Source organism: Alosa sapidissima, chromosome 18 (assembly GCF_018492685.1).
Source record: "Alosa sapidissima isolate fAloSap1 chromosome 18, fAloSap1.pri, whole genome shotgun sequence".
In the NCBI taxonomy this organism is placed as follows: domain Eukaryota; kingdom Metazoa; phylum Chordata; class Actinopteri; order Clupeiformes; family Clupeidae; genus Alosa; species Alosa sapidissima.
In genome coordinates this window covers 28,045,047-28,059,829 of record NC_055974.1, presented here as the reverse complement: position 1 = coordinate 28,059,829, position 14,783 = coordinate 28,045,047, and the positions used below count along the sequence as shown (strand labels likewise).

The 14,783-nt window shown below is 44.4% G+C and overlaps 1 protein-coding gene across 1 annotated transcript in view; it reads right to left on the bottom strand.

The window, feature by feature from the left end:
* Positions 1 to 1,574: 1,574 nt before the first annotated feature.
* The window catches only part of LOC121689345 (serine/threonine-protein phosphatase 2B catalytic subunit alpha isoform), a 76,505-nt gene continuing 63,296 nt past the window's right edge, over positions 1,575 to 14,783 (bottom strand). The window contains exons 13-16 of the mRNA XM_042069077.1: positions 14,558 to 14,655; positions 12,854 to 12,862; positions 5,360 to 5,389; positions 1,575 to 3,583 (exon numbers count right to left, since the gene is read on the bottom strand). Coding sequence (XP_041925011.1) covers positions 3,387 to 3,583; positions 5,360 to 5,389; positions 12,854 to 12,862; positions 14,558 to 14,655 — 334 coding nt within the window. The 3' untranslated portion in view covers positions 1,575 to 3,386. The remainder of the gene's footprint in view (positions 3,584 to 5,359; positions 5,390 to 12,853; positions 12,863 to 14,557; positions 14,656 to 14,783) is intronic.

The following is a 14,783-nucleotide window of genomic DNA, read 5'->3' as shown; positions in this document are numbered from 1 at the left end:
TAGGCCGTTAATCAGAGGAGTTTTGTGCTAGGCCATTGATCGGTGGAGTTTTGTGCTAGGCCGTTAATCAGAGGAGTTTTGTGCTAGGCCGTTAATCGGTGGAGTTTTGTGCTAGGCCGTTGATAGAGATAGATAGATACTTTGTTGTTCCCCAGGGGAAATTCAAGATGTTGTTTGCATTATCAACAAAATGGTTTATAGCGTGTTGCAACGGGCATGACACATGTCAAAATAAATGGCTATTTTCAAACCACTGACACAGTTCAAAATAGCCTTACACTTAAGTGGTAGTATCAATAGGGTTCCTATAGATAAACCAAAATATTGCAGACTTCAGTGGTGTCTATGAGGTTCCTACAGAGAAACAAAAGTATTGCAAACTTTGAAAGTGTACTGTATACAGAGAGGCTATAACAAGGAAGGTTTCTGAAGGCAAGATATTGCCTTACTTCTGTTTCGGTAGTGTCACATCAGGTTCAACATCTTGCAGCGTTGCACAGATCAGGCTGAATCTTACAACACGCATCACGTTGAGCCAAATCTGCACAGCCCCGGAAGAAGTCAAACGTGGCCAGTGATTTTATGCTAGGGTATGGTTTGTTGTAGAAAATATATGGTATGAATTCTCCACCTTTGTAAGATCCTGCAAATCATGATCAAAGACTTGTTTTGAAAACATCTTGGAATAGGTTAGAAAACTACCCAGCGAACAATTTGGTTCGGGGACAGCAGTCTGTAGAAAAATATCTCCAAATTCCTACAGCATCTTTCTGTATATCTCTTCTATCTACTGTATTTCTATCTATCTATCTATCTATCTACCTAATCGACTATAGAATGTCACAATGATTTTGGAAACATTGTGTTAAGGTTAAAAAAACTGTTATGGATGCCTTTACATATAGTTTGATATAAACTGTGTAAGCACATAGTGGTTTATTTTCTTCTCACCTTAGTCTTTAACAGGCACGTGGCACTTCAACGTACAGGATGCGGACTGTGCAACCTGAAACAAACATCCTTTCCATGAATTCAACAACCATGTTTTTCTTAATCTTCAGTAATGGGACCCTGTTTTTTTTATCAGAGCCTCATCATGTCTGCCAAAAGAAACACCTTACAAGTAGGAGCTGCCAAGGCCTGGTTTCCCATGATACCACTGGTGCCAGTCATTGGCTAGTAGAAAGAAGTAAACCTCTAACTGACTGGATGATGATGTGATTGACTGGTGATTAAGCCAATGAGGTGAGTTAATGGATTGCACAGCTGTTCCTTCCCACGTGTCCTGATGAGAAAGTGAGAAAGTGGACTGAAACACACACACACACACTCACTCTTTCTGTTGATACAATCAGATTGTGAGAATAATCAGCTTTCTAAACAGGAGTTTCCTGGGGAATGTGTTACTGACAGGTTCCAAAGAATGTGGCTACACACACACATACACACACTACGCACGCACACACACACATCACACATACACACACACAGACACACACACATACACACAAGAAATAACTGAATTTGAAGTTGAATTTCATGCACATTTTATTGAACAGTCATATAAAATACTTTCATAGTTGCAAGTGCATGCGTCATCTGCCAACAGTTTCAAAGTTAAATTACAAAAGCAAGGCTTTATGTTGTGTAGTGAATTACTTGGGCACTTAAGCAATTGGTTAAAAAAGATTGAATGGAGTTTCGGATTTCTCTTAAAATTGGATATTTGTACCTTTGCTCTGTTGTGGCACACAAAGCAAGTATACAAATAATAATAATAATAATAATAATAATAATAATAATAATATTCTGTGACTTTGTGTGGCACGTTTACAAAACAGAACAAAAACGTCTTAAAGTGTGTGTGACATTGACAGTCATCATGCAGTTTGACATATGACATGTAACCACAAACCTACCATCACAGGAGGCACTGCTACACATGCAGACGTGGACTACATGTGCACTTAACAAGCGATCGGTTTTAAAAAAGACCACGGCTCCTCATTCCTTTGAAATAGTTCCAATGCTTTACGTTACAAAAAGAAGGATTTCAAGGCATTAAGCATGTTTCAACCCATTAGTAATTTAAAGAGGCGGTATAGTCTTCCAGTATACTTCCACAAAGCGCACTACATCTCAAAACAGGCCTCTGCAGCCAAAGAACTTGAATTCAGTCTATTTCTGTTGTTAAACTTTTTTTTTTTATAAAACATGCATAGGCTGTATACTTTCAGTTACTTAAGTCATTTTTTTACAGAATATAGATGCTTTATATTTTTTTTGTTCGCAATACTTAAGAAGAAAGAAAACACTCACAAAATTCCAGCAAGCCACGATAAATCTATTCCCCCCCCCAAAAATAAACAACAAAAAACATATTTGCAAATGATAAATGTTAAATGTAAATTCCAGTTATTAAATTCCAAGAAAATAGGTATTCATAACCAAGTTCAAAACCAAGATCGACAGCCAGTATACAGAAAGTTGGGTCAAAGCACACACTCACATACTCCTGAGGTAAGCATAATCTGTACAAAACCATAAAACGTCCCATTTTTGGCATTTTAACAATGTTGCAACATTCTTTTAAGACTGCCTAATGTATTTCAGAGCGAGTTTTATAAGAGTAGCAAAAAAAGTTATCAATAAATAGTCCTTATTTAGTTTGTACACCCTTTATATGTTAAAAACATTTTTTTTTCATGTTTCGTCCATTTTTAGTGCTGTATTTTTGTAAACGAACAATAGTTAGTAAGAAGTTACTCAAAATTTCCATGTCCAGTATCTGAGTGAAGGCCGTCTGTAAAACCTGCCCTGCAGCAACCGCCTCCGACATGCATCCGGCTCAGAGCCGGCCTAGACCAGTGCCGGAACCAGCCTAGGTCCGCGCCAGAACCAGCCCAGGCCCGCGCCAGAGGAGAGCCGGATCCACGCCAGAGGAAGCCGTCAGCTGGGTTCCCAGTTAAGCTCTTCATCCACCTCGCTGCTCTGCCATGCACAGTCCCTGTTCTCACCTGCCCACCTGGAAAAGAGCGAACCAGCGATAACGTTTTTTATGGTTTCTACAAGCAATATAGATTTTTTTAAAACATTTTGTAGTTGATGTATTTTAAAGGCATATCCAGAGTCTAAGAGTCACGCATCAGCCCTGCATTTTTTTTGTTGTTCTTGTTGTTGCCATATTTCATTTATTTTTCTATTTATTTAATGCTGTTTCTCATGCCTGTGTTTCCACATCCTCCAGTCCAACCAACCCCCACCCCACCCCACCCCACCGACACCAGGGAGACAAGCGACGAAGGGGGTATGGGGTGAGGGGGGCACCCTGCTGCGGTACGCCAACCTCCGGTGGCTCTCTAGCGCCCCCTGCCTGCCTGTGTGCCTCACTGGATGTTGCTGCTGCTGCTGCCCTTCGCCTCTGTCCCGTTGGTCTCGGACGACAGCGCCTTGTTGAGCGAGTTGAGGCTGGCGTCGGACGGCAGGCCGTCGCGGCGAGGCGGCATCCGCTCGTTGATGCGGTCCAGACCCTTAGCCTCCTCGAAGCTCGAGATCTTGTGCTGAGGAGAGAAGCCCTTGATTGCTGGATGGTGGCAGTGGAGAAAGAGAGAGATGGGAAAAGAGAGAGAAAGAGAGAAAGAGAGAGAAAGAGAAAGAAAGAGAGAGAGAGTGAGAGAAAGAGTTAACTTAGAATGCATGACTACATGACGTGTTTCAGTCTCTTATTAGCGACATTTCTCTGAAGTACTTTTTGGTACCAAAACACAACACCAATGACTTCTGGTGCTGTTGTTATTTACACATATATAACAGTTACATTATTAGCATATTTTATTTTTCACAGTGAATGTCGTCTGACCAACAAACATACATTGTATGCTAGTTGTACGTTTTTAAGGCATTAAAACTCTAATAGCCATGACTAGAATGCTTACAGAAGACTTACTTACACATAGGACATGGACAATACCCACACAAATCACCATCGTTTCACAACAGTACACAGTAAACCATCAGGTGAGCACGGGTGACTATTACACCTTAACTCAAGCAGTAGAGAAAGGCCAGGTTCTGGAGGGTTATGAAGGAATGTGGTTTCCACTGTGAATCAGGATTGCAAATCACAAGGTCAGAGAAAACCACGTGACTTTGTAACGCTCCAAGTGTTGGTCTTTCTCATTTGCTTGCTTAGACATGAACTAAAGGAAGGGTCAATATAGATGTAAAGAGTCTAAACTAAAAGGAGACTAACAAAGACAAAAAAATGAAATCAAAACCCCAAACTGAACAGAGGAGACACAGAGTGAAGGCCACGGAGATGGGAGCACTAGGACACATTCAAGACTTACTACCACACAAGGAGACTAGGCCATTCTACAGGAACACAAGGGCACTTGGTGCTAACCACTTGTTACACCTGTCTTCAACATGCAGCTAGCGCAAAACGTTTGTTAGAGATCGGGAGAGCATTAGTGCAGGAATTTCCTAATTTTGGAAGGAGCTGGGTGGTGCTCAGGGATTTCCTTTGCCGTTGATTGGGAAGCCATTTTGTGGCCCAGAGTCTTTGTGTTAGGGAGCTGGAGATGGAGAAATGCGTTTGGAAGGGGCCTGGAGTCGCTGCATTAGCCTTAGCACAGGTCAGACACAGGTTATTAGCAGCCTCACGAGAGCCAGGGACACACACCACAAAGCAGGGCCACATGGAGAAAACAACAAAACAAACAAACAAAACAAACAACAAACAGAACTACAAACAAAGGAGGAGTCTCTGGGGTGAAGGCACAATTTGTGGCTAGGGAGGAATTTACCAGACAGGTCCAAAGTAAATAGCGGCTAGCCTCACCGCTACTTAGCAGACAGTTGAGATTGTTCTAGCTGCATTTGATCTGCTGGGCTTATTGTCATAGCATTTAGGCGGGAACGCCTCAAGAATCGAATTGAACAAAATCTTGCTACAAGACCTCCAATTGTGCAACGACACAACTCAACTGCACCATCGGACTGCTTTAAAGGGGAATGGCCATATTAAGGACCTGACTGCCAAACATCAGGAGTCAATTTGAGGTAGCATGATGGGCCTTCAGTCAGTCCCATTCAAAACATTTTCCCCTTTAAACCAAGCACGGCTTTTATTCATGTATTTATATATATCTGTACAATTTTTGGGGGATTAATGTGAGAGCATTAAAAAAAAACCTCACACTCTATACACATTACGGGAATATAAACAAACAAATAAAGGAAGAAAGGAAGAATGAAAGAAAGAAAGAAAGGAAGAAAGAAAGAAAGAAAGAAAGGAACTGAGGGAGACCCTTGACTACTGCAGAGGGCACAACAGAGAGGGACCCACACTATTTACCTTTGTCAGCCTCTATGGCCTCAATAGTAGCTGAAGAGCAGAAGAGGGAGAGGTGGGGGGGGGGGGGGGGGGGGGGTGCAGAACGCATGAAAGAGGGGAGCAAAGGAGTCATCAGTTGTTTTCCAGGAAACAAGTCAATGAGCAGCAAGACAGACAGACTGACAGACATATAGGTAGGATGGAGAGAGAGAGAGGGAGAGAGATGAAGAGAGAGAGAGAGAGATGAAGAGGTAGACAGTGCAAAAAACTGGCAAAGTGCCATGTAGCATATGGCATGGAGGGAGAGAGAGGGAGAGAGATACAGAGAGAGAGAGAGAGAGAGAGAGAGAAAGAAAGAAAGAAAGAGAGTGTGGCCAGAGCGAGGGATTGGGGAGTTGGTCTGATACACTCTATGAGTCAGGACACCATATTATGAATAATATCCCATAAACGTGTTCACAGATTCAGTAATAATTACTCAATACAGAGAAGCCATGTTTTCTAGTGAAATGTATCTGGGTTCACTATTGTTTTAATATCTGTCGTTTCCACTCGTTTCCCAATAAACATGGTGCTCTAGTCTCCTGATGGTGAGGGATAGCACACATGACCAATGCACACATGACCAATTGCTTCTGCTACAATACTGAATGGCTGTAACCCTGCGCTGGACTGACCAATCGGAAGCCAGGCTACAGGACGCCCTTAGCAACGTTGACTGGGAGATTTTCAAGACGAACTCTGCTGACATCAATGAGTTTACGGAAGTATCATTGAGTTACATCAATATGCTAACTGATTCCATCATCCCAACTGTAAAGATCCGAAGCTTCCCTAACCAGAAGCCATGGGTGGATAGAGAAGTGAGAACGGCATTAAAGACACACACCATCACTTATAATGCTGGGCTTATTTCAGGGGATATGACGGATTACAAAGCAGCATCTTATAGTTTACGTAGAGCTATTAAAGATGCTAAGCGGTGCTATAGAGACAGAGTTGAAGCTGATTTCTTGGAGGGTGATCCAGCACGAGTGTGGAAAGGACTCCGAACCATCACTGGCTTTAAAAGAAAGTCCCCTCCTATGATGAATGTGAGTAAAGCCCTCCCTGATGAACTTAATGCTTTTTATGCTCGCTTTGACATGAAAAACACAGACTATCTTGCACTAGCTGCAGCATGTGAAGCAAATGTGGATGCACCTTTCTGTGTCTCTGAGGTTGATGTGAGCAATGCCTTTAGGAGGGTTAATTGTAGAAAAGCTGCTGGACCGGATGGAATTTCTAACAGGGTTTTGAAATTCTGCGCTGCTCAGTTAGCTCCTGTGTTCACTTATATCTTTAACACATCATTGGCTCAAGAGACAGTTCCTACTTGCCTCAAGCAGTCTGTTATTGTTCCAGTACCGAAAAACAAAAGTCCATCATGTCTGAATGACTACCGCCCAGTAGCCCTGACGTCTACAGTGATGAAGTGTTTTGAGAAGCTTGTGAAAAACATTATCTGCTCATCCCTCCCTGCCTCCTTCGACCCCCTCCAATTTGCTTACAGAGCCAACAGGTCTACAGAGGATGCCATCTCAAACCTCATGCACACCACCTTAACTCACCTGGAGGAGGGGAATGGGAATTATGTGAGGATGCTGTTCATTGACTTTAGTTCAGCATTCAACACGATAGTACCTCTCACCTTGGTCACAAAGATGAAGGCCTTAGGACTGAACACCACCCTGTGTCACTGGATATTTGACTTTCTCACCAACCGTTCACAAGTGGTTAGAGTGGGGGGTCTGACATCTGACTCATTAACCATCAGCACTGGTGCTCCCCAAGGCTGTGTTTTGAGTCCACTGCTGTACAACATCTACACACATGACTACAAAGCCAACAGTAGTCATACCTCCATCATCAAGTTTGCAGATGACACAGTGATCTTGGGCCTGATTAGTAACAACAATGAACAGCTCTACTTGGATCAGGTTGATGAGGTGGCACAGTGGTGTCAATCTAACAGCTTGACACTGAATATCAATAAAACCAAGGAAATGGTAGTGGATTACAGAAGGCAGCAGCAGAACTACAGTTACACCCCACTAATGATCAGCGGGCAACCTGTAGAGAGAGTCACAAGTTTTAAATACCTTGGTGTCCACATTACTGAAGACTTAACATGGACTGTTAACACTCAATATGTTCTGAAGAAGTCCAGACAACGACTCTACTTCCTTCGTCAGCTAAGGAAATTCAAAGTTTCTACATCCATCATGAAGGCCTTCTACACTTCAGCGGTTGAGAGTGTTCTAACTGGTAGCATCATCACCTGGTATGGGAACTCCACAGTTAGAGATTGTAGTACTCTGCAGAGAGTAGTGTGCTCAGCTGAACGTACTATAATAACTCAACTCCCTGCTCTACAAGATATCTATTCCAGATGAGTACTCCAAAGAGCCCAAAAGATTCTGAAGGACTCTTCTCATCGTAACAATGGATTATTCCTACCGCTGAAATCAAGAAGACGCCTATGTAGTCACAAAGCCAGAACTGAGAGACTCAGGAGAAGTTTTTATCCCCAGGCCACTCAGCACTCTCAAACATTTCCCAACTCTGAACTCACACTATACTGACTTTGCACTCATTCACTCCTCAGCACTCATGACCCCACCCCCCCCACACACACACACACCTACATGACTTTTAGCACTTTTACATCCCTCTCCCTATGCTACAGACCTTTTATTTATTTTCTTATTTCATCACACGTCAAAACACACACACACACACACACACACACATATCTGACTTTCTCCAACTTTTGCACATCCCCATAGAACTTTTTATTTATTATTTTTGATTTCTCCTCCATCTATCTACCCATGTCCTTGATTGCCTAGCCTTTCTGTCCCCCCCCCATCCCCAACACACACACACAAAACACACATACTTACATCATCACTGTCATCACCTCACATACATACTGTACAGCACACTGCTTGCTACAGTAAGCCTCCTCTACATACTTGCTGCACACTGCCCCCCCCCCCCCCCCCCCCTACATACACAGCACATTGTCTTAAGGATCTTCTCCAACACACATCCTCTACATACTTACAGCACACTGCCCCCACCTACCCACACACACACTACACACACTACACACACACAGTCACTGCTCCACTCCCCTCCCACCCACACACACATCTTCACTGTCATCACTCACATACATCATACATACAGTACTCTGCTTGCAATAGTAAGTCCCTTCACCATACTTGCAGTACACTGCCCCCCCCCTCTCCCCTACCTACACGTCACATTATTTCATCAGGAAGCTTCTTCAACACACATCCCCAACATACTTACAGCACACTGCCCCCCCCCAATACACAGCACATTGTCTCATGAGGAAGCTTCTCCAACACACATATTGCACACTGCCCTCTCCCCACATACACAGCACACTATCCCATCTCCCTTGTCATCCCCCCAACACATACACCAAGACCCCTGGCAGTTGGGTTAGCCCCTTGAGCCGTGGATCTGCCCAAGGTTTCTTCCTTGGTAAGGGAGTTTTTCCTTGCCCCTTGCTTCCTGTTGCTCTTGGGTGCTCCTTGTTGGTGCCCCCCCCCCCAATCCCAATCCTCCCCCACCTTTCTTATATTATCCCCCCCCCCCCCCCCCATTAATGCACAAATAGGCTGACACCAGACATAATTTCACTGCATTTCTTACTTCCAGTAACTATATGCATGTGACAATAAACTTCCTTGTATCCCTATTACCTCAACCGCACTGACATAGTTTTTTATATTACCTTCTCTACGTTATACTTTACTCCCTTATTTGTCTATATTATTTATGCTGGTCTCTAGACCTTACTCTTGCACTGTTGCACTGTTGGACTACTGTTGGACTACTTTTTGCACCTTCACCATGACACATTCTCTTGAGCACCTCACCATGCACACAGAACTACAGGCCCTGTCACTGCAAGCATCTCATGCTTGATCACCCTCAAGCACACTGTGGATTTTTTTAATTTAATTTATATAGTATATTTAGTATTTAGTTTTGTTAGTTTTTCTTATCTTCTACTGTCTCTATTGTACAGTGGAGTTTGGTTATATGTTTATACTTATATTTACCATTTCGGCTGTAAGTGCATGTTGTGTGTGATGTCTGTATGCTACTGAGACCTTGAATTTACCCTTGGGGATCAATAAAGTATCTATCTATCTATATCACGGTAAAGGAACCCCTCTGTACATTGATTACCACCACAGACCTGAGACCAACCAGAAGACTAAAACCACAACAGTCTTGAACATCTCACTGTGCCACCAGGAGGTCAATGGTTAGTTGAGGCATTTCACAGTCAGGGGTGCATTTCCCAAAACCATAGTTGCTAACCTGTTAGCAACTTAGTTGGTTGGCAGTGGGAAATTGCATTGCAACCAACAAAGTTGCTAACTGACTCTGTGCATACTGTACGTGCCTCTATATAACACCATACGTGGATGTCTTCAGCCTTTTTACAATGATATAAGGGCCTCTACGGAATTAAATTGACGGATATCTGTCGGAGTAAGACATGCGTATGTTGGTCAATAAATCGATTACCCTCAAGTTAATGTATACTCGAGGTTGCATCCGTTAGCCTATAGTTCCCATCCATTAGCCTATAGCTTCCATCCGTTAGCCTATACGTTAACCTATAGCTCCCCTCCATTAGCCCAAAGCTCCCATCTGTTAGCCTATAGCTTCCATCCGTTAGCTTATACGCTAACCTATAGCTCCCGTCCGTTAGCCTAAGGCTTCCATCCGTTAGCCTATAGCTCCCATCCGTTAGCCTATAGCTTCTATGTCCACAGAAGTTGACTTATGGCCTTAAAAGTACACTATGCAGATTTAGGTATTTTTGGCGACTGTAGAGCTCCTCCTAGAATCACAATATATTTATATTTTACACTGCTGTTGTAAATAGCAAACTTCTCGTGACTTATCCCCCCTGTACAGAATAAAAATGCTTTTGTTGTGGAGGTGAAGGATTAACAACAGGCAAAAACTTGTTTCACCATTCTCCAAAGAGCTATATCTACTGACAAGATAATGTTTCACGATTCTCGCGAGATTTGTCGGGGCCGCCGTTCTTGAAGTTGCATGGCTGGTTTACTTGGTAGCGACTCGCTACATAAGTATAGGTAAGTATAAGTATATATACTCTTTTGATCCCGTGAGGGAAATTTGGTCTCTGCATTTATCCCAATCCGTGAATTAGTGAAACACACTCAGCACACAGTGAACACACACTAATCCTGGCGCAGTGAGCTGCCTGCAACAACAGCGGCGCTCGGGGAGCAGTGAGGGGTTAGGTGCCTTGCTCCTTCAGCTGTTCCCACTGGTCGGGGTTCGAACCGGCAACCCTCCGGTTACAAGTCCGAAGCGCTAACCAGTAGGCCACGGCTGCCCCCATCTATGCTGTATAGCTATGCTAGGTGAACAATTCGCCTATTACAAGTTTATTTAACATCAAATAAATTGGCTTCAAAAGGTTATATTAAGGGGAAAATCTTGCATAGTGTACCTTTAAAGTAGCTCACACTAGCTTTGTTTAGATGGACAGTTTTTTTGTCATTCCGATTAAACTATTTCGTTGAGATGATACATCAGGCGATCTGATTGACCGAATACATGGCTGTTCAATCAGAATAGGAATGGAAACCTCTTTCATTCTGATTAAAATTCTGATCAGATCAGGCATTTTTATTCCGACTGATGTGTTTATATTAGAATTTTTATTCCAATTGAGCCGTTATTCCGTTTCTAATTGGATTAAACATGTCCATGTAAACGTGCCTACTGGCACTAGAGAAGGAAGGCACCACTGGTGTCTGTGTGCATGTTCAAATAGCCTGTTAGCAAGGGACAAACCACAATGGAAGATGGAGAAAAAAAAGAGACAGAGACAGAGGTAGAGAGAGAGAAAGAAAATCAAATCACACAAAAAAAGTGTGATGGTGTGTGTATTAGCACAGGTAAAGCGAGGAGAACACCGTAGGAAGAGAGAGAGACAGATAAGAGAGAGGGGAGGCACATTTCCCAGAGACACACATATAAACACATCATGATAACCCAGCCCATATGCTGTGCATTAGAACCATGGGGAAAAAGCTACGTGACACAAGAGTGCCACCTAGTGGCCGTGTCTTGATAAGCCGTTCCCTTCTTTCAGAGCAGTCTCTACATGGCCAAGCATGTGGAGGGACAGGCTCACTGGGTGGACTTACTTACCGTGCTGACCACTCAAACCTGTTTACTGACCTCAAACAGCTTCATCACTTACTGATGAACAGAGCTGTCACAAATGAACACATCATATCCCCACTCTCCCAATCTAACACAAACACACACACACACACACACACACACACAAACACACACACACATGAACCAAAATGACTGCAACAAGAAAATATAATTAGCGGCTAGCATCACAAAACACATGAACAAAAAAAAAACCACACACACAGTCACAGATACCCACGTCCACACACACACACACACACACACACCCTAGTACACCGTCACCCACTACACAGACGGAAGCTAAAGAAAACTGCAGGAGGATGAAGCTCATAGCATGGCTGTAGAAGCACGCCTGCAGTCCCAGCGCACCCTCGCGGGCGGCCCAGGATGCTTTGCGGTTCTACCGATGCTTGGACAGGAAATCACTGAAACGCCACTCTGCTTCCCGACACGTCTGCTATGGCTGCCATGGCACGACACTCCCCCACGACTCTCCACCAATCAGGCGGGGGATCACAGAATGCAGGATGTACAGTTTAGGAGCTGCACACAACCAAACTTCCTGTTTGAACACTGAAGTCTGGGTTCCACTTCCTGTTTGAGGACACAGCTCTTTTAACCCCCTAAGTCCTTTATTTACCATCCTGCACCTGCAGTCCTTATTTTCATCAGGAAGGTTGGAAAGTCGCCCAAGATCTACTTGAAGTAGGACGTCTTAAGAGGACACAAAGCTTTCCAGCGTTCCTAAATGAGGCGTTGGGCCTCTCCCTGCTTCTGCTCGCGGTGTTCTGGGGAGACTTGGCCAGAGAGACTCCGCAGGGAGAGCAGAGTGATGTTGGCTTGATTTCTGTCTGGTTGTGGATGACGAGGAAGTCAGCCAGTTATCCCCTTTTGTACACAGTGTCAATGTCAATTCCAATCTACCCAAAAGTGTAGCATGGGGCTTTGGTCATGGTGTAAACAAAAATAGATTCAAGACTACAAAACAAAAAAAACAAAAAAAAAGAGTTTTCTGTGTTATAAGAGGTAGTTCAAAAGAGAAGAAAAATAAAGCAAATTTGCTGATATTAGGTGGTCTCTGTGTTGAGAAGGAGATAAAAGTGTTTATTTTGGGGAAGTTTTTGACTTTCAGCATGAGAGCGTGAATTCTATGTTTGTCTCACAAGAAGAAATAAAAATACAACAACATTATACTTGCACAGCAGTTTATACCTGCGGTCTCTAGAGAAGAGGAGAGAAGGAGAGAGAAGGAGGAGAAAGCAGACACATTGTTTGATAAGCAGCAGATCACAGAGATCAAGATGGATGGAGAGAGAGAGAGAGAGAGAGAGAGAGAGAGAGAGAGAGAGAGAGAGAGAGAGAAGAGGAGAAGAGCAAGAAGGGGAACAGAGATCATGAAGATCAGTAGAGAGAAAGAGAAATCATCAGATCTACATTTCAGTCTACATTTACCATAGGCTAGGCTACCAGCAGAGGGCATGTGTGGGTATAGAACTGTATGGCTTTAAATTACACAGAAATCCATGGAACACCATAACATCAACAACAGAGGCGGGTCATGGAGCCGTGACTCCTGCTGAAGGCTGCTGGGAGTGCTGCGGCTCACACTTTAGACCGTGTGATTCCACAGCGCAGCGCAGGAATGTATGTCTGGGGTCAAAGGTCAGAGCTTCAGTGCAGGTCAAGCAAAGCGGCACGATAGTGGCGCGTAGGCTGCGGCGATCAGCTACACCTGACCAGAGCGCGGCGTACGTGCGCGGTGGACATTAAGAACAGCTCGACTAGTCTTCTATTTCGGACCGCGCTCTCCTTGAGTGTGCCGTACGCGTGGCGCCGTCAGTGCAGCCTGGCCGGCCGTGAGCCTCCTCTAGAGGGCTGCTACGTGATTGGCACAGAGGACACTCTGATCCAGAGCCATGGGTTTGGGCTCAGGGTTGGTTCTAGGGGGACCGGGTTCTGTATGAATGGGTTTGGGCTCAGGGTTGGTTCTAGGGGGACCGGGTTCTGTATGAATGGGTTTGGGCTCAGGGTTGGTTCTAGGGGGACCGGGCTCTGTATGAATGGGTTTGGGCTCAGGGTTGGTTCTAGGGGGACCGGGTTCTGTATGAATGGGTTTGGGCTCAGGGTTGGTTCTAGGAGGACCGGGTTCTGTATGAATGGGTTTGGGCTCAGGGCTGGTTCTGGGGTCTCTGATCCACAGGATGCTGGGCTTGGGTCAAGGTGATTGTGTGTGTGGGGAGGTCTACTATTGATGTATGTGTGTGTGTGTGTGTGTGTGTGCATGTAGCTGATTAGGGTGTGTGTGTGTGTGTGTGTGTGTGTATGCGTGTAGCCGATTAAGGTGTGTGTGTGTGTGTGTGTGTGCATGTAGCTGATTAGGGTGTGTGTGTGTGTGTGTGTGTGTGTGTGTGTGTGTGTAGCTGAGTAGAGTGTGTGTGTGTGTGTAGCTGATTAGGGTGTGTGTGTGTGTGTGTGTGTGTGTGTGTGTGTGTGTGTGTAGCTGAGTAGAGTGTGTGTGTGTGTGTAGCTGATTAGGGTTTGTGTGTGTGTGTGTGTGTGTGTAGCTGATTAGAGTGTGTGTGTGTGTGTGTGTGGCTGATTAGGGTGTGTGTGTGTGTGTGTGTGTGTGTGTGTGTGTGTGTGTGTGTGTGTTTGGATTGAGTGTGCATTGCGTGCCTATATGGCACCTATATTAACAGGCTCATCCTCACATATGAACTCATCTCTCGACCCAGTTGTAACTTTAGATGTTATGGCACAATATAAATCAAACCTCATTGACCTGGAAATAGATGAGACAATCGGCTATAATGGGGGATATTTGGGACCTTAGGGGGTTGGGTTTGGTGTGTGTGGTGTGTGTGTCTGTGTGTGTGTGTGTGTGTGTGTGTGTGTGTGTGTGTAGCACAGTCTTACCGTTCTCGATTTTCTCTTTGCCTCCAGACAGAACTCCGCTGGGCAGCATACCGGTAGGGGTCAGACCTTTCAGCGTCAACACACTCTCACTCTCCTCTCTGGGGATGAAGAGACACATCAGTACACACACACACACACACACACACACTCACACACACACACTCACACGCACACGCACACTCACACACACACACACACACACACATACACACACGCACACACACAC